Source organism: Rutilus rutilus (assembly GCF_951802725.1).
Source record: "Rutilus rutilus genome assembly, chromosome: 4".
Lineage (NCBI taxonomy): Eukaryota > Metazoa > Chordata > Actinopteri > Cypriniformes > Leuciscidae > Rutilus > Rutilus rutilus.
In genome coordinates, this window is record NC_140212.1 from 51745365 (window position 1) to 51767258 (window position 21894).

Genomic DNA, 21894 nt, shown 5'->3' on the forward strand with positions numbered 1-21894 from the left:
ACATCATGAGAAGAATGGCATCTACGCTAATTTTAGTGTCTTTGTTTATCCCAAGGTTTTCCCGCAGCCTGCCGGATCCAGGCCGTTTCCAGATCTGACGAAGGGCCTTCGCCTGGACCCGATGTCAGTGCAGTGCTGAAGTGCCAACTAGTCTCTCCCTATGGAGGATCCCTTTCCCACTCTACAGATAAAGCGTCGTCGGGAAAACTCAATTTGCGTATCTACCCCGAATTAATAAAATAAAATAAAATTCTGAATCAAAACTGTAAGGAAACACCAGTAATTTGTTTAGGCTTGGTTTTTAGGGAATTCCAAACCTGCACACATCAACGCACATAACTATAGAACCCGTTCTTAATGCGCATCTGAACGCCATCAGCGTTTCTCACAGGTTCGCGTTTAAAGTCTGTGTAGAGAGAATGGTGTCGTCTTGGCGGCCCTAATTTAAAAACAAATGATCGTTGCGACGGAAGCGAATCAATCAAAATTAACTTTAGCTGGAAAATAACTTTATTAAAGTTATTTAATAAAAACCGCTATAAAGCCAAAACAATCTTACGTTAAATTATACATTTATCTCTGTAAAGCTGCTTTGAGACAATCTACATTGTTAAAAGCGCTATATAAATGAAGATGACTTGACTTGACTTGACTTGTATTCTAGGTCAAAGAGATGTGTTTTTATCTAGCTTTGAACTGACAGAGTGTTTCTGCTTCCCGGACAATGTTAGGAAGACTGTTACAAAGTTTTGGAATTTTGAGATCGCAATAGAAGTGAAGGACTATAATGCATTAAGAGCTCGCTCAAGTACTGCGGAGCTAAACCATTTAGTGCTTTGTAAGTAATCAGCAATATTTTAAAATTTATACGATGTTTAAAGGTAGGGTATGGGCTGGCAGATTTTGAAAATACACAACTCAAATGGCCCTACCTTCTTTCCTCCAACGCTGGCCCTGACTCCACCCATTAATCTCTTTCTGTCTCTCGCGTTCATGCACGCGAGGGGGATGGGGGGAGGGGGGTATGGTACAACCGGGTTAGACCGTTTGATTGACAAACTTACTGTCCAATGATTCTAGGTGGTCTTGGAAATGATTGGCTGGAGTTTTTCGAGTCCTGCCCATTCCACAGATGATTAAATTGCTTAATTTTCATTTCAGTGCTTCTAACTCAGTGGCTGTAAGTGGGTTAGGAATAGGATTTCAAGTGATTTTGAAAAACTGGACAAAAAAGAGAATCACATACCCCACATTTAATAGAGAACCAATGCAGTGTTGACAGAAAAGGGCTAATATGGTCATACTTCCTGGTTCTGGTAAGCTGCTGCGTTTTGGACCAGCTGTAATTTGTTTATCAAGCGTGCAGGGCAACCACCCATTAGAGCATTACAATAATCTAGCCTTGAGGTAATGAAAGCATGAACTAATTGTTCCGCATTTGTCAATGAGAGCATATGACGTAATTTATATATATTTTTAAGATGGAAAAATGCGGTTTTACAGATACTAGACACGTGACTTTCAAATGAAAGATTGGTATCAAAGAGCACATCCAGGTTCCTAACCGACGACGAGGACTTAACAGAGCAGCCATCAAGTGTTAGACAGTATTCTAGGTTATTACATGAGGAAGTTTTTTGTCCAATAATTAGAATCTATGTTTTTTTTTTTCAGAATTAAGTAGTAAGAAATTACTAGTTATCCAATTTTTTATATCAGCTATGCATTCCGTTAATTTTGTGAATTGGTAAGTTTTGTCAGGGCGTGAAGAAATATAGAGCTGAGTATCATCAGCATAACAGTGAAAACTAATTCCATGCTTCCTAATGATAGGGTAGCATGTACAGAGTGAACAGCAACGGTCCTAGTACTGAGCCTTGTGGTACGCCATACTGAACTTGTGATCGATAAGACATCTCTTAATTTACTGCTACAAACTGATAACAGTCAGATAAGTATGATTTAAACCATGCTAATGCAATTCCACTAATGCCAACATCATTTTCGAGTCTATTTAAAAGAATGTTGTGGTCAATAGTATCAAATGCAGCACTTAGATCGTGTAACACTAACAGCGAGATACAACCACGATCGGATGATAAGAGCAAATCATTTGTGATCTGTCTCAGTACTATGGTACGGTCTAAATCCTGACTGAAAATCCTCGCAGATATAATTTCTTTCTAAAAAGGAACATAGTTGTGAGGATACTGCCTTTTCTAGTATCTTTGACAGAAAAGGTAGATTCGAGATAGGCCTGTAATTGACTAATTCTGTAGGATCAAGTTGCATTTTTTTAACAAGCGGTTTAATCATAGCCAGTTTAAAAGTTTTCGGTACATATCCTAGAAACAAAGATGAATTAATGACAAGCACCTCTTTCAATAGCTTAGTCGGTATAGGGTCTAACATACATGTTGTCGATTTAGATGATTTATTGAGTTTAGTAAATTCTACCTCTCCTATAGCAAATTTTTCCTCAGGGAGACTACAATGCACTGCCTGATGTGATAGTGTAGTAGACGGTGGCATAGTTATAATTTTCTCCATGATATTATCAATCTTATAAGTGAAGAAGTTCATAAAGTCATTACTGCTGTGCTGCTTGGAAACGTCTGGGGTTGAAGATTTATTTTTCGTTAGTTTAGCCACTGTTTCAAATAAATATCTAGGGTTTTGTTTATTTTCTTTTAATAGGTTTGAAAAATAAGCAGATCTAGCAGCTTTCAAGGTCTCTCTGTATGCAATCGTGCTCTCTTTCAATGAAATGCGAAATACCTCTAGTTTTGTTTTCTTCCAGCTGTGCTCCATTTTTCTGGCTGCTCTCTTAAGGGCCCGAGTGTGCTCATTGTGGCAGAAGTGATAGGTCTAACATATTTGTAACACGGAGTCTGATTTGCAGCCTTGGCTAAATTAAGTTTACACAAGACTAGATAATGATCTGAGATGTCATCGCTCTGCTGCAGAATTTCAACGGCATCAACATTGATTCCATGTGATAATGTTAGATCTAGAGTATGATTACGACAATGAGTAGGTCCTGACACGTGTTGTCTAACTCCAATAGAGTTCAGAATGTCTTTAAATGCCAATCCCAATGCATATTTTTCGTTATCTACATGTATATTAAAATCACCAACAATTAAGACTTTATCTGCAGCAAGTACTAACTCTGAGAGAAAGTCAGTAAATTATTTGCTAAAGTCTGTATGGTGCCCTGGTGGCCTGTATACAGTAGCCAGCACAAATGTTAAACGTGATTTATCATTTATACTAGATAGTGTTACATTTAGCAACAACACTTCAAAAGAATTTTTAAAACCCATTGAATTTAAAACAAAACTTCTCAGTAATTCTGAGCATATTACTATAAATTACAGCAACTCCTCCCCCTTTGCCTTTCAGACGAGGTTCATGTTTATAACAGTAATCTTGCGGGGTGGACTCATTTAAAGTATTGTAATTGTCTGGTTTTAGCCAGGTTTCTGTCAAACACAGCACATCTAGGTTATAATCTGTAATCATATCATTAACAATAAGTGCTTTTGAAGTAAGGGATAGAATATTCATCAACCCAAGCTTTATCATTTGTTCATCCGTATTAAATCTGTTTTTTATTTGTTGAACATCAATTAAATTTTTACACTTAAATGGGTTTAGGAGTTTTTTGTATGTCCTAATTCGGGGAAGAGACACAGTCTCTATATGATGATATCTAGGTGAAAGAGGCTCTATGTGATGGGATTTATCTGACCTTGGTGACGTGAGACAGCTAGCAGATGGTCGGTTTAGCCAGTTTGTCTGCTTCCTGACCTGAGCCCCAGATTGTCATGTTTGAGCTCTAGACTATGTGCCATATTACAAGAGAGAAGAGCAGCACCATCCCAGGAGGGATGAATACCATCTCTTTTCAACAGGTCAGGTCTGCCCCAAAAACTTTTCCAATTGTCTATGAATTCTATATTATTTTGCGGACACCACTTAGACAGACAGCCATTGAGTGAGGACAATGTACTAACTATCTCATCACTCCGGCAAACAGGAAGGCGGCCAGAGCAAATTACAGTGCCTAACATTGTACTTGCGAGTTCACACACCTCTAGGCTTTTTGTGATCTCCGATTGGCGGAGTCTAACATCATTAGTGCCGCCATGAATAATAATCTTAGAGAATTTACGATTAGCATTAGCCAGTACTTTTAAATTTGCTTTGATGTCAGGCGCTCTGGCTCCCGGCAAACATGTGACTATGGTGGCTGGTGTCTTTATTTCCACATTCGGTGTAATAGAATTGACAATAACTAGGGCACATTCAACAGGATTCTCAGTGGGTGTTTCACTGAGTGGGGAGAATCTGTTTGATGTTGTAATCGGAACGGAAGAGCGGTGTTTTGTCCCAGTTGCCCTGCTGCACGGGCTCTACAGCTGGAACCGAACAATGTACAGAGTTCACTAAGCTAGTCGCATCCAAGTATCTAAAGCCCTTGCACTCTTTCAATTAACCTCGATTAAAGTTTGGATGCGTGTCTCTAGTTCTGAAATCTTCTCCGCCAGCCTGACTATCTCCCTGCATTTATCACATGTAAATCCTGTGCTGGCAGAGAAGGCTATGCTAAACATGTTACATGAGGTGCAGGTAACAATAAGAGGAGAAGATGACATGACTCACCGTGTTTGTTGACTGATACTCACCACAGTTTACTCACCAGAACCCGTAAAAGGCGCGAGCGCGTGAGAGAAAATAAAGAAAGAAATAAAGAGCACACGGAAGGCGCGAGCGCACAAGAGAAAAAAATAAATAAATAAAGAGCGCACGGATTGCACGCTAACAGGCTAGCGAATTACTAGCGTGTTGTGCTAGCAATAATGATTCAGATTCTAAAATATATATATATGGCGATGTCAGGTTAATGTGTGATTTTGAGTAAGTTATATTTAGCAGTATAAACAACAAGGAATGATAGTATATAATGATTCAAAACAGAAATATATATGAAGCTTACAGACACAAACCAATGCAATGCAACACAGCAGCAGCAGGGCAGACAGGAGCAATCGATCAGCCAAGCAATATATATTTTATAAGCAATATTTACGTTTAAACAGCATGTAGCCTTCAATGCTTATATGTATTATTTAATTATGATTACTGTCAGAAATAATAAAGTAATTGAATTGAATTTAATATTTATTTCAAATAGTTAAATAAAAAAATAAAAATCGTTTCAACAGATTTTGCTGTGGTACCGAAATTGGTACTGAGAACCGTAAAATTTTAATGGATTTTAATTTTAATTAAAATTTTAATTTAACCGTAAAAAATACTGACTACTGGAATTTTGGTATCGCGACATCCTTAACCTATATATAATATGTTTTTCATGGATTTTTTGGTTGATGTTCTGCCTCTATCCTTTAAAATAAACCTACCATACAAATTATAGACCCTTTATTTCTTTGTAAGTGGGCAAACTTACAAAATCAGCGGGGGTCCAAAAAATAATTTCCCTCACTGTATATATATACACTGAACAAAATTATAAACGCAACACTTTTGTTTTTGCCCCCATTTTTCATGAGCTGAACTCATTTTATCTATGTATACAAAAGGCCTATTTCTCTTTTGTTCATATTGTTCACAAATGTCTAAATCTGTGTTAGTGAGCACTTCTCCTTTGCCGAGATAATCCATCCACCTCACATATCATACCGTTGTGTGGAATATCAAGATGCTGAATAGACAGCATGATTATTGCACAGGTGTGCCTTAGGCTGGCCATAATAAAAGGCCACTCAAAAATGTGCAGTTTTATCACACAGCACAATGCCACCGATGTCGCAAGTTTTGAAGGAGCATGCAATTGGCATGCTGACTGCAGGAATGTCCACCAGAGCTGTTGCCCCGTGAATTGAATGTTCATTTCTCTACCATAAGCTGTCTCCAAAGGCGTTTCAGAGAATTTGGCCGTACATCCAACCGGCCTCGCAACCGCAGACCACGTGTAACCACACCAGCCCAGGACCTCCACATCCAGCATCTTCACCTACAAGATCGTCTGAGACCAGCCACCTGGACAGCTGCTGCAACAATCGGTTTGCATAACCAAAGAATTTCTGCACAAACTGCTCATCTGCATGCTTGTCGTCCTCATTGTGGTCTCGACCTGACTGCAGTTCGTCGTCGTAACCGACTTGATTGGGGAAATGCTCACATTCGAGGGCGTCTGGCACTTTGGAGAGGTGTATGTATGATAATGCACGGCCCCATGTTGCAAGGATGTGTACACAATTCCTGGAAGCTGAAAACATCCCAATTCTTGCATGGTCGCTCACCGTACTCACGTACTCATGCTTCACTGAGTGCTCTATGGATGTCCTCGCCCCTTGTTTCTTCATGTAAGGATTTCAATGCCAATAAATCTTCCGTAATCTCAAAAGTTTCTGAATTCACACCTCACCCAAATGCAAAGCTGAGCAACATCTCCAATGTCTGTCGATTCATCTCCAGCCAAACTGAGTGCTGAAGCAGTGGCTAGCTTAGTTTTTAGTTGTTCTGTCAAGTTCTCAGACATATCTGAGATAACTGTAGACTTTTAATCCTGCGGATTATCTCGCTCTTGTTGCTCAGATCAGCAAAAAGACATTGTGATCCCAGAAAACAGTTTTTAATTGGTTCCCCATCAGTGATTGATTTGCCGTATTTGGCAAGGTGCCACGAAATTTTGAACGTTGCTAATGTCATGGCCTGGGACACTTTTAAGCTATCTCGTATTGTATTCAGTTTTAGCAATTGCATTTTCCAAGACAAGTTAACTTGAGAGCTCTGTCCTGAGATCCAGGCGGTTATTTCTTAATTCATGTTAATTAATAATTTTTTTTAAATGGTAAAACTGGAATTTATTTTTTAATGGGGTCAGCATTTTGCGCAGGCCCCAGGTTGAGAACCACTGGTATAGAGATACCAGGATCCACGGAAAGTCACTCAATCCGTAGAAGTATGTGATGGGGAGCCGCCTTGAGACACAATGACATCCAAAAAGGCCGCCACCTACTTTGGGTCCTTAACCCTCTGGGGTCTGAGGTGTTTTCTGGGCCTTGGGAGGTGTTCTGACATGCGCTGACATTTGTGCTTATTTCTGTTACTTGTGACATTTTCATGGCTAAAGTCTGATTACACTGTATTCAGCACAAACTCTGCTACAATAATATGTCAGCAGCATGTATGTAAAAGTTTGTAGTTTTGAGATAATAACGTTTATGCGTGGTTTTTGAAAAAAACATTTATATTTCAGTTGTCACTGAAATAAGGTTATGAAACCCATACTGGTTATTTCTTCACAAGGCTTTTGAAAATTGTATCATGTAGCCTAAAATATTTACTTCAAAACTATGTGAAAATCATCCTGACTACTCATTAAGATAAAACAATATAATGATTTAAAATGTGTAAGACATGTTTTGTGTAAGAAAGCTTTATGCGAGTAGGCATTAACACATCATGAATATTGATGGATTTCACACCTGAGAAAGACAAAGACCCTCCCATAATGGCCCTATCAGGTGCTATCAGGCCCTATCATTCTGAGGAACCTTGCACAAAGAATGAGGAGATTTAAAAACTCATCAGTGGCATCTGGTCCCTGTAAAAAAAACAAAAACAAAAAAACAGCTGTGAACATGCTGATATCAAGAGAAACTATAGGGATGCACGATTTTGGTAATACATTTTAGATTTTTCTGGTTAAAATTGCTTTTTAAAATTTACAAAATACACCCACACACATATAGCGCATATATATATGAATATATATGGTGAACCAGGTCGTTTGAGCAGATATCCACAAACACCATATTTAACAGTAAACCCGGGTCTAAACATTATAACAGGGTTCACCAATCTCGGTCCTGGAGGGCCGCTGTCCTGCAGAGTTTAGCTCCAACCCCAATTAAACACCTGAACCAGCTAATCAAGGTCTCACTAGGCATACTAGAAACTTTCAAACAGGTGTGTTGGAGCTGGTTGGAGCTAAACTCTGCAGGACAGCGGCCCTCCAGGACCGAGATTGGTGAACCCTGCATTATAATATTCACCATATTAGAGTAAACACTCACACTGTCGACTGTCATACATTTTACTCTAGCAACAGTTCAACTGCAATGTGAAGTTTATACAACAATAACACTAACTAATATAATTCAGAATACATTTCTTACCTTACATCTTTCTTGTCTTCAAATCGCGTTCTTCTTCTTCTGAGGTAAATCCAATGTAAGCTCACAGTGTGTCTTCCAAACTCAACGAAAAGCAGAGAACTGATCAAGTTTGGTGCTTTGTTTTTGAGGTAATGAGCGAGTTCGCATGACGTGTGGACGATTTACATGTCAATATCTTTTGCGCACATGGACGTGGTAACATTAAAAATAATGAGCAAGGGTTTGAGAAACTGGACATCTTGTTGGTTTTATACAAATTACTTAAACAGAGAATATTTGTTTTTGTTTTGAATCAGATCATTTAAAAGTACACACTTAAATGTTTATAAACATATATGGCTCATAAATGTGTGACAAGTATTCGCTGAGTTTTGTTTCAGTTTATAGACATGCTCAAGAAAAAAAAGTTCACAGAGACAGAGAGACAGAAAGCATACCCTGTTTATTTTCTTTATTTTACAAAAGCACAATGTTTTGTTTTGATTGTAAGTGGACACATACTAAAGTAGACATCTCACAGATTCTTTTTTCATAATTCTTTTTTCTGTATGCCCACAAATGATGGAGTAATTTAAGTTTATTGTGCTACTATGTGAAGAAAATCCAGCAAAACGCACCAGCGCATTTTCCGACCCCAGGGGGTTAAACAACCTTTCTCACCCGTCCACTTTAATCCTAACAATTGCCGGGTAGAACGTAGAAAAGTCAATTTATTTCTCTTTGATCCGGTTTAACTTGAAAAAACTCTTGCCTCTTCTTCGCCACTACTGTGGAGAAATCCTCGAACAACATGATGCTGGCTCCGTAGTACTCCAGGTCGTCCACTTTCTTGCAGCCTGCATAATCTGGGCTCTGTGCTACTAATAATAAAATTTCACAATGACAGCACAAGGACGTTGATCCGTTGGCGGTCGGCACGAGGGGACCCGATGACATCTGTCAATTTTAACCAATTCCCCTTGAAACAACTCAATTGTAAAATCTCAGGCAACCAGGACTGAAAAAAGGCAGCCGGGTAGCTACTCTCGCAGCCCTCTGGGGGACCGATGATCCGCACATTGTACCGCCAGTTCCTATTCTCAGCATCGTCAATTTTCTCCACAGCGGATTCCAGCATGTTCTCTTAACTCTGTAAACCTTGCACCATGTGAAGTCATAGCAACCTTCACGCCTGAGTCTCTGCAATACATTTCGTCAAATCCCATGTCCAACCACACCAGTTTCGAGGAACAGACGTCAAACCTCTGCACAACTCAATCTATTTTCCTGTCGAGCGAAGTTTCAACCTCTTTAAGGACTTCCGGTTTAATCCTTTCGAGCAGGTTGTCAATCTCTGCCTTCCATAACAATAAGGGAAGCCAGTCTGTCATGTTAGTTTGACCGCTCTGAGAAGAGCCCACCTTGCTCAGTTTAGGAGCTTTTGCAGAGAGGATGAGCTTTTTCCGAGTAATAGGCATAGTCTTTTCCATCAAATGTATACCATAAAGCCGAAGATGTCGCAATTCTAATACCAAAAAATTTCTGTTCAGACAGTGAATGCTATCACGCATGCTCAGTACTACTGCTGAGTCTATTGCTAAGCTGAAAACTGCTGCAACCTTAATATATATACAAAACTTAAAAGTCGAAGCATGTTTCCAGTACATTCAATATGTTTCAACTGTTTTGAATAATACATTTTAAACATTTACTTTTCCCCCTGAAAACCTTGGCAAAAGTTTGGTTATATTTTTTTTTTACTTTGTGTCAACTTATTTAAAAATGTAATAAGCTGTTCCTGAAAATATATTGCAATATTGATAAAACAAATAAATGTTTAGTTTGACAGTTTTACAAACCATTCATTGTGTTTCCACCTTTAAAATAATATATTGGTTTATTTAGAGTCTGAGGGACTGTCAGCCACGTCCAAAAGTGAGTAACTTTAGTAAATTGTGGATCACTTTCAAGACACAAACTGTTTCAGTCCGATTTGGTGAAGTGGTTTGACCAGTTCACAAAAAATAAATAAAATAAAATTGGTTAAAAAAAGAGATTTGTTCACAAACCAGAGATCACTCACTACTTGTGTTTTATTGTCATTAGCTCCTTGCAGTTTTCTGCTAAAACAATTTTTTTTTCACACAGTTACAAATAATACTTGAATGAATGGCTGAGGTAGGTATAAATGTGCAAGTCATGAGGACTGTTGCTGTGTGTTTTTATAGATTGTCTGGCTGTATGGTGACAGAGGAAGGCTGTGGTTATGTGTCTTCAGCTCTAAGTTCAAACCCCTCACACATGAGAGAACTAGATCTGAGCTACAATAACCCAGGAGATTCAGGAGTCAAGGAGCTCTCTGAAAAACTGGAGGATCCAAACTGCACACTGGAAAAACTCAAGTATGTGAAGCCGGAATAGTTATGATTAAACCACTCCAAAAACAGCATTACCATCTTCACTTTTTACAAACTAGTTTGACTCTATTTCTTTCATACATTTACAAAAGTTCCAATTGATAATTAACAGAGGTTTAGCTCTAGTTATTCTATTGAATGCTTCATTCTGATTGGTTAATGAATGTGTGTAATTATTTTCCAGTAAACCCACACCTAAAGTAGTTCCAGTCATGTCTTGACCACATTACAGTTCCATATAACTTTGTCAAATGATTTCAGTAATGTCAGCCTTCACCTTACAGCTTACAAAAAACAAAAACACAAAGACACTGACCAAACAAATAAATATAAAAAAAACAATTAGATAAAAATGGCAAACTATTTCTATGATTTTCCCACAAAATAACATTTTATTATCTATGGAAAGTATACTCTTTTCACACTGGATCTGATCAGCTTCACACAAAAAAGGCTTATTTTTTCTTAACACAATGGTAACTTTCATCTAGGTTGTACACAACACAGCTTGTACATGAACTTTACAGGGTTAATCTATTCACCATAGAAGCATCCAGGTGTGTGTGGGTGTGGCACTACAATAGAAAGAGAATAAAGATATAAATTAACTCACATGTATCAAGTAGTATCCAAAGACATTATTTACATTATAAAATACTCGGGATAAATGTTACAAAATAATTAAAATATTAAATATTATACCACCTAGTGGTGAGAACTGGTACATTCATACATTTCAAAACTACATACATTCAAAACCAGAACTGGTCATGAGGTCATTTACATAAACTGCCCATAAGCATAAACATCTTGTATATAATTTTTAATAAAAAGACATTCAGTTACTATTATGTGTAACAGACACATGCAAAAATACAGTATTGGGATTACAGAATATATATATTTTTTTATGAAAATACAAGTAATACGGATCTGTAACATTGCATGTAGGATAAACTAACGAAGAAGAAAGGAGAGCATCACCTTTAAAGGGCACCTATTATGCTACTTTTTAGATGTAAAATAAGTCTCTGGTGTCCCCAGAGTGTGTATGTGATGTTTTAGCTCAAAATACCCCAATTTTTCATAGCATGTTAACATTTCCACTTTTTGAGGGTGAGCAAAAACCGGCCATTTTGTGTGTGCCTGTAACGTCACGCCAGCAGAGGGAGCCCTCTCCCGAGTACTGACTGTGTGCCACTCCCTCTGCTTCACTGGTTACTTCCTGTTTGAGAGACATTTAAGCTTAAATGTTTGAGAGACATTTAAGCATGGCCTGGCTAACAGGCCATTGCGAAGTATTGCCAGTCTACCTGCCTTACTGAGCGTTCTCTTGTCATTGTCTTGTTTATATCGAGTATGACCTTTGCCAGCTTTGTTCTGTTTTTGCCTCTTGGATTATCCCTTTTGCTCTGTTGTTTGGATTGGACTGCCACATTGTGTATTACCTCTGTCACGATACCACACACAGGAAACAGGGGTAGATCCAATAGCAGTTTAATAGGGATATCCGTACTCACAACTAGTCCAGGCAAGGGTCAAAATCCAATTAGGCAATCCAAAAAACAAGAAAGAAACGAGAACAAGCAAAAACCGACTAGCAGAAGTGGTCAGACAATAACAAGGACTCTGTGACAAACACTGAAAAAAACAGGGTATATATACACACATATACTAACAAGGTGACGGGAAACAGCTGAGTGCAATGATCAATGAGTGACAGAACAGGATGATGGGAAATGTAGTAAGAGTGAATGACACAGTGGGGGAAGAGGACCTCTAGTGGTTACCCAGGGAAACACAACCAGACACTGTGACATAAACCCCCTCTACGGAGCGGCTACCAGACGCTCCAAGACACAACTACAAAACAAAACAAGAGTCCAGGAGGGAGGTAGAATGGTGGAGGATAAGGGGGAGGGATGGGGGGCCAGGTCCATGAAGGGGAACAGGAACTGGAGTTGACGGCTTAGCCGGGGGCCAAGGCGAAACAGACAGTCCATCGGGCAGCCAGGACAAAGTAGACAGTCCCTCGGGCTGCCAGGGCTAAGCAGACGACCCATCGGGCGGCCAGGGCGGAGATGACAGTCCATCGGGTGGCCAGGGCGGAGACGACAGTCCATCGGGCGGCGACGACAGTTCATCGGGCGGCCAGGGTGGAGACTTTCCCTCAGGCGGCCAGAGCGAAGCAGGCTGTGCAGACAGCCAGGGCAGAAACGTCAGTCTATCAGGTGGCCAGGGCGGAGACCTTCCCTCGGGCGGCCAGGGTGGAGCAGGTTGTGCAGTCGGCCATGGCGGAGACGACCCCATGGCGCAGGAACAGGCACCGGCTCAGGAACAGACACCGGCTCAGGACAGACACCGGCTCAGGGACAGACCCAGGCTCAGCGGTGGCCATCTTGTCCGGAGACATAGGCTCGGCGGCGGCCATCTTGTCCGGAGACACTGGATCAGCAGACGTGACGTGAACAGTCTCTGGATCGGCAGATGTAACGTGAACAATCTCTGGATCAACAGAACTCATATGCTTCCTCCATGCATGCACAACAGTTAATGCATAGATGGTGAAGACAGCTCTCTTGGCCGTGGCAGGACTGATGGTGGACAGTTCTGGACCAACAGACATGACGTGAACAGTCTCTGGATCGGCAGACGTGACATGAACAGTCTCTGGCTCGGCAGACGTGATGTGAACAGTCTCTGGATCAGCAGACGTGACGTGAACAGTCTCTGGATCGGCAGACGTGACGTGAACAGTCTCTGGATCGGCAGACGTGACGTGAACAGTCTCTGGATCGGCACTACTCATGTGTCTCCTCCATGCATGCAGTACAGCCAATGCATAAAAAAGGAAGACAGCCCTCTTGGCCGTGGCAGGACAGATGGTGGGCAGCTCCGGGACGGCCTCCGGAACGACAGCGGGCTGCTCGGGGAAAGCCTCCGGGACGACAGCGATCTGCTCCGGGACGGTCTCCGGATCATTAGGGAGGCAAGAAGTCTTCCTCCTCCGCCGTGTTCGAGAGCTAGTGGATGCTGCTCTCTCCCCGGAATCCACAGGAAGCGCAGCACTCTCCTCAGTGATATGAGCCCACAAAGCAAAACACTGAAAAATGTTCATACAAGGCGGAACTCCCCCTCTGCTGCCTCCTTTCCCTCTCGGTGGTTGGGGAAGAGCCACGAAAACCCATACCGCTGGATCTATGCATGACGGAGTCCTTCTGTCACGATACCACACACAAGAAACGGGTAGATCCAATAGCTGTTTAATAGGGATATCCATACTCTAGTGATGTTACATATGACACTGAAGCTTCGATGCGCGTATCACACAAGCGACACAATTTCTAGTGAAGCCCTATATCGGGGTGTGTATTGGTTTACTAGAGTCACGTGATCGATGACAAACGAAGCCTCACTTTCTCTCCAGTCACGTGCGCGTTTCGCTATGGGTGTCAGAAGGCTCGAACTCCAGATCGTATTTAACGTGTCATTGTTGCCTCAGTCTGGTTGATGGGTTTGTGAGGAGAGTGCTGTACTTTGAGAGTTAATCAATATAGGCTATTACATTTAAATAAGCAAAATGTATTTTTCGCTACTTAGGCTATTATTTTTGTTGTTGTGTCTTTTTGTTTTTGTAAATCTTTGCACTTTTTGGTGATTTTAGGTAATTTGGTGTTGGTATTTGGGTCTAGGGTGGGATTAGGGGTGTTGGTGTTTGGTGAATGGTTTGTATTTAGAGCAATGGCAACAGCCAAAAATAATACAAATAATACAAATAATTAAAAACTATCAACTTTCTGTCATTCCTACAGTTACATAAGCACTATCAGTAACAAGTGTCATAAGCACATTTAATAACAGATGATCCTATCAGACAATGTCCTTATTCATTGTGTGTGTGTGTGTAGAGAGAGAGAGAGAGAGAGAGAGAGAGAGAGAGAAGGCCTACATTAGATCTTATTGAATCATATAAGCTCATTTTAATTGTCACACTTTAATGGGTAAAATAATTTATTTAATGAACAAAACAAACACAAACATGAAAGGTTCCCTTTCAAGGGAACTCGCGTTGCGTCGAGAATGACGCTATGGGGAACGCTTTGCGTGATGACGTCTTGAAGCACATGTAAAATCAGTCCAATGGTGTGGCGGAACGTCAGAGGCGGGTGACGTCACGTACCAGGAAGCTATAAAAGCCGGCCTGAAACAGAAAACGAAAGCTTTCTGAGTCTTCAGTCGCGCTCTGTGTTGAAATCTGTCCTTGTTATTTGGTGTTGTCTGTCTATATATATATATATTCAGTATGGCGAGCAAGCAGCAGTTTAGAGTGTGTGTTCATCCTTGCCCGCGTTATATAACGGGAGGTGATACTCACACTCTTTGTGTTGTTTGTTTGGGAGAGGAGCATGCCCAGTCAGCACTCGAGGGTGGTGACTGTGTGCATTGCTGTGCGCTTCCATTGCGTACGCTCCGATCCCGCTTGGCTCGGTTCAATCCCGACCACGTTCCCCAGGGCTCGGGTCCCGCCGCGGCTGAGGCTCGGCGGCGATCTCAGACCTGGGGTTCGCAAATGGATCTGTCAGTGGATGTTGAGACGGGCTCTGCCTTATCTCAGCCTCCTTCTGACAGATCCAGTGCCTCTCATCAGGGTGTGGAAGCACGCGCTGCGGTTTCTTCCCCCCCGATAGAGGTACCAGTACTGCAACTATCCAGCTCTGAGGAGTTGGATGTTGTGAGTATTGAAGCTGAGTCTGAGGATTCGCCACCTCAGTCTCATGCGTTTGAGGAACTGCTCGATGTCATTACTAGAGCTGTTGACAGACTGTCTATTGAGTGGCCAGAAGATAGGCAGGACGTTCGTTCGAAAAGTAAGCTCGACGAATGCTTCCTGCCATCTCGTGCGCAGCCCCAGCGCAGGAGCCTGCCGTTTTTCCCCGATCTCCACACCGAGGTGTCGAGATCGTGGGCGAAACCAGTGTCTCACAGAGTTTATACACCACAAACATCTCACTACTCCTCAATATCTAAATATAAAGAGTATGGTTATGGGGAGATGCCGAAGGTGGAAGAGACGCTTGCGGGCTATCTCTCTCCAGCAACGGCATCTTCTCTGAAAGCTCCTACACTTCCCTCTAAGCCAGTTAAAGTAACATCTTCCCTGGTTCATAAATCGTATGCAGCCGCTGGTCAAGCTGCAGCGTGTCTGCATACGATGTCCATTTTACAAGCCTATCAGGCTGAATTATTGGGGGATTTGGAGGAGGGCGGGGGAATTGGACCTGACACTGTGGCCGAACTTCGCAGAGCCACAGATTTGTCTCTCAGGGCCACCAAGGAGACCGCTAAATCTATCGGGCGGTCTATGGCAGCCCTGGTGGCCACTGAGAGGCATCTGTGGCTCAATCTAAGTGATATCAAGGATAAAGAAAAGCATGTTCTCTTAGATGCTCCGGTCTCCACTGTTGGTCTGTTTGGTGATGCAGTTAGTGTTGCGGTAGCAAAATCACAAGAAGCCGCTAAGCAAGCTGCTGCTCTCCAGAAACTTCTCCCCCGCCGTTCTTTCTATGAGGCTGCTGAGCGGGAGCAGCCTCACTCCTCTAGAAAGAGCGCTGAGCACCGTGCCACTCAGAAACAGAGCGTGTCCTCCCGTGCTCCCCCACAAAAATCTCGGGGACACGGAGGGCGCGCTCAAACCCAGCAGTCCTCGAGGGGTAAAGCGGATCTGCGGACCGTTATTACCGCCAAGAAGGCTGCTGGGAAGAAATCCTGACGTCCGAGGGCTCAGGACTAATGAGGGTAGTCCCCCCCGAAGCAGAGCAGTTAACACCTCTTTTTACGGTGCCCGTCTCTCTTCGGTACCCTCAGGGGACCGTTCAGCTAACCCTGCCGCCTCCGGTGTTACAGGGCGCAGCGGTCTCCGGCGAGCACATATCTCAAGGACCACCCGGAAACGTAGTGGCCTCGGGATGCCCGCCCCCTCCGAGGAGGGTGTTAGAGCAGTCTGTTCGATCGTTCCCTGCCGGTGCGCCGTTACAGGGCGACGAATTGACTGCTCAACAACAACAAAATCCAGAAACCAGTCTCGAGAGGCTGGTACCTCTAGTAGAATCTTTGACAGCGTGGAAGCTACTGTCAAATGTTTCTCGTTGGGTCCTGCAGACCGTGGAAAAAGGGTATCAGATACAATTCAAAAAACGCCCACCTCGGTTTATGGGGGTCCTGCCCACAGTGGTGGGCCCCGAGCAGGTTCTGGTCATGGAACAGGAAGTGAACACTCTGTTAGAGAAAGGGGCCATAGAATATGTACCTCCCTCCGACAGGGAAACCGGGTTTTACAGCCGGTACTTCATTGTTCCGAAAAAGGACGGGGGATTGCGTCCCATTTTAGATCTTCGAGTTCTGAACGATTCAGTCATGCAGCTCAAGTTCAAAATGTTAACATTGAGACAGATCGTGCCACAGATCAGGTCCGAGGACTGGTTTGTCACGATAGATCTCAAGGACGCATATTTCCATATTTCCATCCGTCCGTGTCATTGGAAGTTCCTGAGGTTTGCTTTCGGGGGCAAAGCATACCAATATCGTGTTCTTCCATTCGGCCTAGCTTTATCACCCCGCACTTTCACCAAATGCATGGATGCAGCTCTGGCGCCGCTGAGCCTCCAGGGTATTCGCATCATGAACTACATCGACGATTGGTTGATTTTAGCTCAGTCGCATCAGTTGGCGGTTCAACATCGAGATGTTGTTCTCGCCCACATGAAAGAGCTGGGGTTACGGCTGAACGCCAAGAAGAGTGTGCTTTCTCCACTCCAGAGGACCACTTTTTTAGGCGTGGTTTGGGACTCAGTGTCGATGCAGGCGCGCCTGTCACCGCCACGTATAGAGTCCATCCTTGCAGCTGTGAAAAGTGTAAAGCTAGGCCAGCTACTCACTGTCAAACAGTTCCAGAGACTGTTGGGTCTCATGGCAGCAGCTTCCAACGTGATACCTTTTGGACTACTGCACATGAGGCCCCTGCAGTGGTGGCTCAGGACCAGGGGGTTTTCCCCGAGGGGCAACCCATTTCGCACAATCAAGGTCACGCGGCGATGCTTACGTGCCCTGGTTATGTGGAAGAAACCTTGGTTCCTGTCCCAGGGCCCAGTGTTGGGAGCTCCTTGTCGTCGCAAACTGCTAACGACGGATGCTTCCCTCACGGGTCGGGGAGCGATCCTGGAGGGTCGCTCATCTCAAGGTCTGTGGGAAGACCATCATCGTTCCTGGCATATCAATCGCCTAGAGATGTTAGCTGTCTTCCGGGCTCTGAGGAGCTTTATCACAGATCTCAGGGGACACCATGTGTTAGTACACACGGACAACACGTCGGTAGTCGCCTATATCAACCACCAAGGGGGTTTGCGCTCGCGCCCGTTATCCAACTTGGCACGCCATATCCTCTTGTGGTCCCAGGGGAAGTTACTGTCACTCAGGGCAGCTTACATCCCCGGGGTCCAGAATATAGGAGCAGACACTCTGTCGAGACAGGGGCCGAGGCCCGGGGAATGGAGGCTCCACCCCGAGGTGGTGGAGCTGATATGGAGGGAGTTTGGCCAAGCTCAAGTGGATCTGTTTGCGTCTCGAGAGACGTCTCACTGTCCACTTTGGTTCTCCCTCACGCATCCAGCTCCTCTGGGACTGGATGCTATGGTGCAGACGTGGCCGAGGCTACGTCTGTACGCTTTTCCCCCAGTTGCTCTGCTCCCGGGAGTTCTGGAGAGAGTTCGCAGGGACCGGGTTTGCCTGCTTCTTATAGCCCCGCGCTGGCCGGGCAGAGTATGGTTTCCCGATCTTGTGTCGCTCCTCGACGGGCCTCCTCTGGAGCTACCCGTCAGGAGGGACCTTCTGTCCCAGGCGGAGGGCTCGATATTTCACCCCCGCCCAGAACTGTGGAACCTGTGGGCTTGGCCTCTGAGGGGGCCCAGCTCATAGAGTCAGGTCTCTCAACTGAGGTTGTTGAGACCATTCTACAGTCCAGAGCTCCCTCCACGAGGAAACTTTATGCCCTGAAGTGGAGAGTCTTCACTTCTTGGTGTAGTGACCGTCGGTTGGATCCAGTCAACTGCCCAATTGGTACAGTTCTGGAGTTCCTGCAGGACCGGTTCACTGCAGGTCTGACCCCGTCCACCTTAAAGGTTTATGTGGCGGCCATAGGTGCTTACCACATTCCTTTGGGTGGAATGTCTGTGGGGAAAGACCCCTTGGTATCTCGTTTCCTTCGTGGCACTTGGAGGCTGAGGCCTGCAGTTCGCTCTAGGGTGCCACCTTGGGATTTGTCCGTTGCGCTGCAAGGCCTTTCCCTGGCCCCCTTTGAGCCCATTGAGGAGGTTCCTGAGAAGTTTTTAACTCTGAAAGCTCTTTTCCTTCTCGCTATTTCTTCTCTCAAGAGGATAGGGGATCTTCAAGCATTGTCGGTTGCTCCGTCATGCTTAGAGTTTGCTCCGGGTATGGTTAAAGCGTTTCTTCATCCAAGACCGGGTTATATCCCCAAGGTCCCCACTAATGTGGTCAGACCTATTGTTCTGCAGGCCTTCTGTCCTCCTCCCTTTCAAAATGCTGACCAGGAGGCTAATAATTTTCTTTGCCCTGTGCGGGCGTTAGACGCGTATGTCCACAGAGCTGCCCTGTGGCGTAAAAGTGATCAATTATTTGTGTGCTTTGGGTCTCCTAACAAGGGAGGTCCAGTGTCTAAGCAGAGGATGAGCAAGTGGGTGGTCGAGGCTATCTCACTTGCTTATGAGGCGGCTGGGCAGCCTTCTCCTATGGCTGTCCGGTCCCATTCTACAAGGAGTATGGCGGCCTCTAAGGCCCTTATATCAGGAGTATCGTTACAGGACGTCTGTGATGCGGCAGGCTGGTCCTCACCGCACACTTTCGTCAGGTTCTACTCTCTGGATCTAGACTCTGCTCCAGGGTCTCATGTTTTGTCTTCCTAGTGCTGCTCACCAGATTTCACACGGGACAGACACTTGTAGCTATGGAGGCGTTGGTATAGACGTTCCCCATAGCGTCATTCTCGACGCAACGCGAGTTCCCTTGAAAGGGAACGCCTCGGTTACGACTGTAACCTCGGTTCCCTGAAGAGGGAACGAGCGTTGCGTCGCCCTGCCATATCTCCTTCATGCCTGTCAGCCCGACTTCAGACTATACGAAGCTTTCGATTTCTGTTTCAGGCCGGCTTTTATAGCTTCCTGGTACGTGACGTCACCCGCCTCTGACGTTCCGCCACACCATTGGACTGATTTTACATGTGCTTCAAGACGTCATCACGCAAAGCGTTCCCCATAGCGTCATTCTCGACGCAACGCTCGTTCCCTCTTCAGGGAACCGAGGTTAGAGTCGTAACCGAGGCGTTTTTATTTGTACACATAACATTGAAACTATGGAGTGTGTTGTGGTTGCTTCATCTGCCAGAGCTTCTAACACAGGTTTCTGGCTGCTTTAATTTAAATAAGCACCAGATGGCGCTGTTCTCGAAACTCTCGAAGCTTTGAATCTTTTCCCGGAACAGTTAGGGGAAAGCTTCAGTGATTCATGAGGCTTCATTTCCCCATCCCTACCATACTCACAACTAGTCCAGGCAAGGGTCAAAATCCAGTTAGGCAATCCAAAAAACAAGAAAGAAACGAGAACAAGCAAAAACCGACTAGCAGAAGTGGTCAGACAATAACAAGGACTCCGTGACAAACACTGAAACAAACAGGGTATATATACACACAGATACTAACAAGGTGTTGGGAAACAGCTGAGTGCAATGATCAATGAGTGACAGAACAGGATGATGGGAAATGTAGTAAGAGTGAATGACACAGTGGGGGAAGAGGACCTCTAGTGGTTACCAAGGGAAACACAACCAGACACTGTGACAACCTCTGCCTGCCTTAAGTTTCTGCTATCTGCCTGCCGATTTTGTCTTGTTTGCTGTGGATTTTAATAAACGACTGCATATGGATTCTGCCTTGGCTTCCGCCTCATCACAGTGCCCCTTTATATTGTTGTATTTCTATACCGCTGTAACCCCTAAATCATTCTCATACATCCCCATATTTTGTTTCAATTAAACATTGTTCTTACCTTTAGCATTAAGGATGTAGGATATAGGGAAAAATAGGGAAAAATTACTCTGAGACTTGTTTAAAAAGTTTTACGAATCACCACAACATGATTTCGTTTTATTTTAAAAAGAATCATAATAATACATAGACAAAAATTCTAAAGGCAAAAGTAACACAAACACGTAAAATTCTTCAACCGAAGTGCAGCCCCGAAAAACCCTCTTACAGGTCTTTTTATACCAACCCTATCTTTTTTAGGCCACCTTTTAATTAGAAAAGTACTATAACTGTCATTATAGTACAGCCAATTCCCTTATAAGGTAATACTTGGGACTTATCCTAGTCCTTCTACTAAGCATAAGCTTTGCACAAGCACACATACAAATTTTCTATATTTGTTATTCACACTTATTTTATGCAGCACGTACATTAAATGGCGTATATATTACACTTCTAACAATGACCCTTAAATTTGCCGGCCAAGCTCAAACTAGGCTTTAAGTAATTTGAGCATGCTCTGCAAATTCAACACCTCTTCGTTTGAACATTTTATTTCATTTTCGACCATAAAACTGTTTGCAATGTTTATTATTTTCTTATTTAATCGTTCAACTTGTTTGATAATCTTTTTTAACTGCTGAGTACGATGAATCCGTTCGTCTTGGTAGGGTTGAGCCTTTGTGGAGGACCTTTGCCAGCGCCTTTCTCTCCTTCTTCTCCGTCTTGCGAGCTCTTTTTGCGTGGTCCCTCTGGAGCTGTTTAACTATAAGATCGTCCATAAAAATCTCAACTTTGCCCTTGTCTTTAACATTTCTCCTTTCTGCTTCATCTTCATCAGTTACAGTTAATCCATTCAACCAATCTTTTATATATTCTATTTCTGGTGAGTTTTCAGAAGAAGATTTTTCAGAAGGAGATTTATCACAAAAATTCATAATAAATTGTTCGCCAACATTTATTGCACCCTCTCCTGGATTTTTCTGGTAAATGTTTCTAGTATGTTCAATTGAATTTGGTATCCTATCAATCCCACAATCAGGAATTAACACAACACCTATTCTGTGACTATCATACTCATTTTCGACATAACCATTAAACAAATTTCTCTTCTGCCGGATCAGAGTAACTTCTTTATATTCTTTATTGGACCATTTAAATTTAGGATCAGGATTTCTAGGAGCCTCATGAATA

At 43.3% G+C, this 21894-nt stretch overlaps 1 protein-coding gene across 1 annotated transcript in view; it reads left to right on the forward strand.

The window, feature by feature from the left end:
* LOC311289593 (protein NLRC3-like) overlaps nucleotides 1-21894 on the forward strand; it is a 258776-nt gene that overhangs the window by 97014 nt on the left and 139868 nt on the right. The window contains exon 8 of the mRNA XM_084407715.1: nucleotides 10421-10594. Within this exon, the coding sequence (XP_084263841.1) occupies nucleotides 10421-10594 (174 nt within the window). The remainder of the gene's footprint in view (nucleotides 1-10420; nucleotides 10595-21894) is intronic.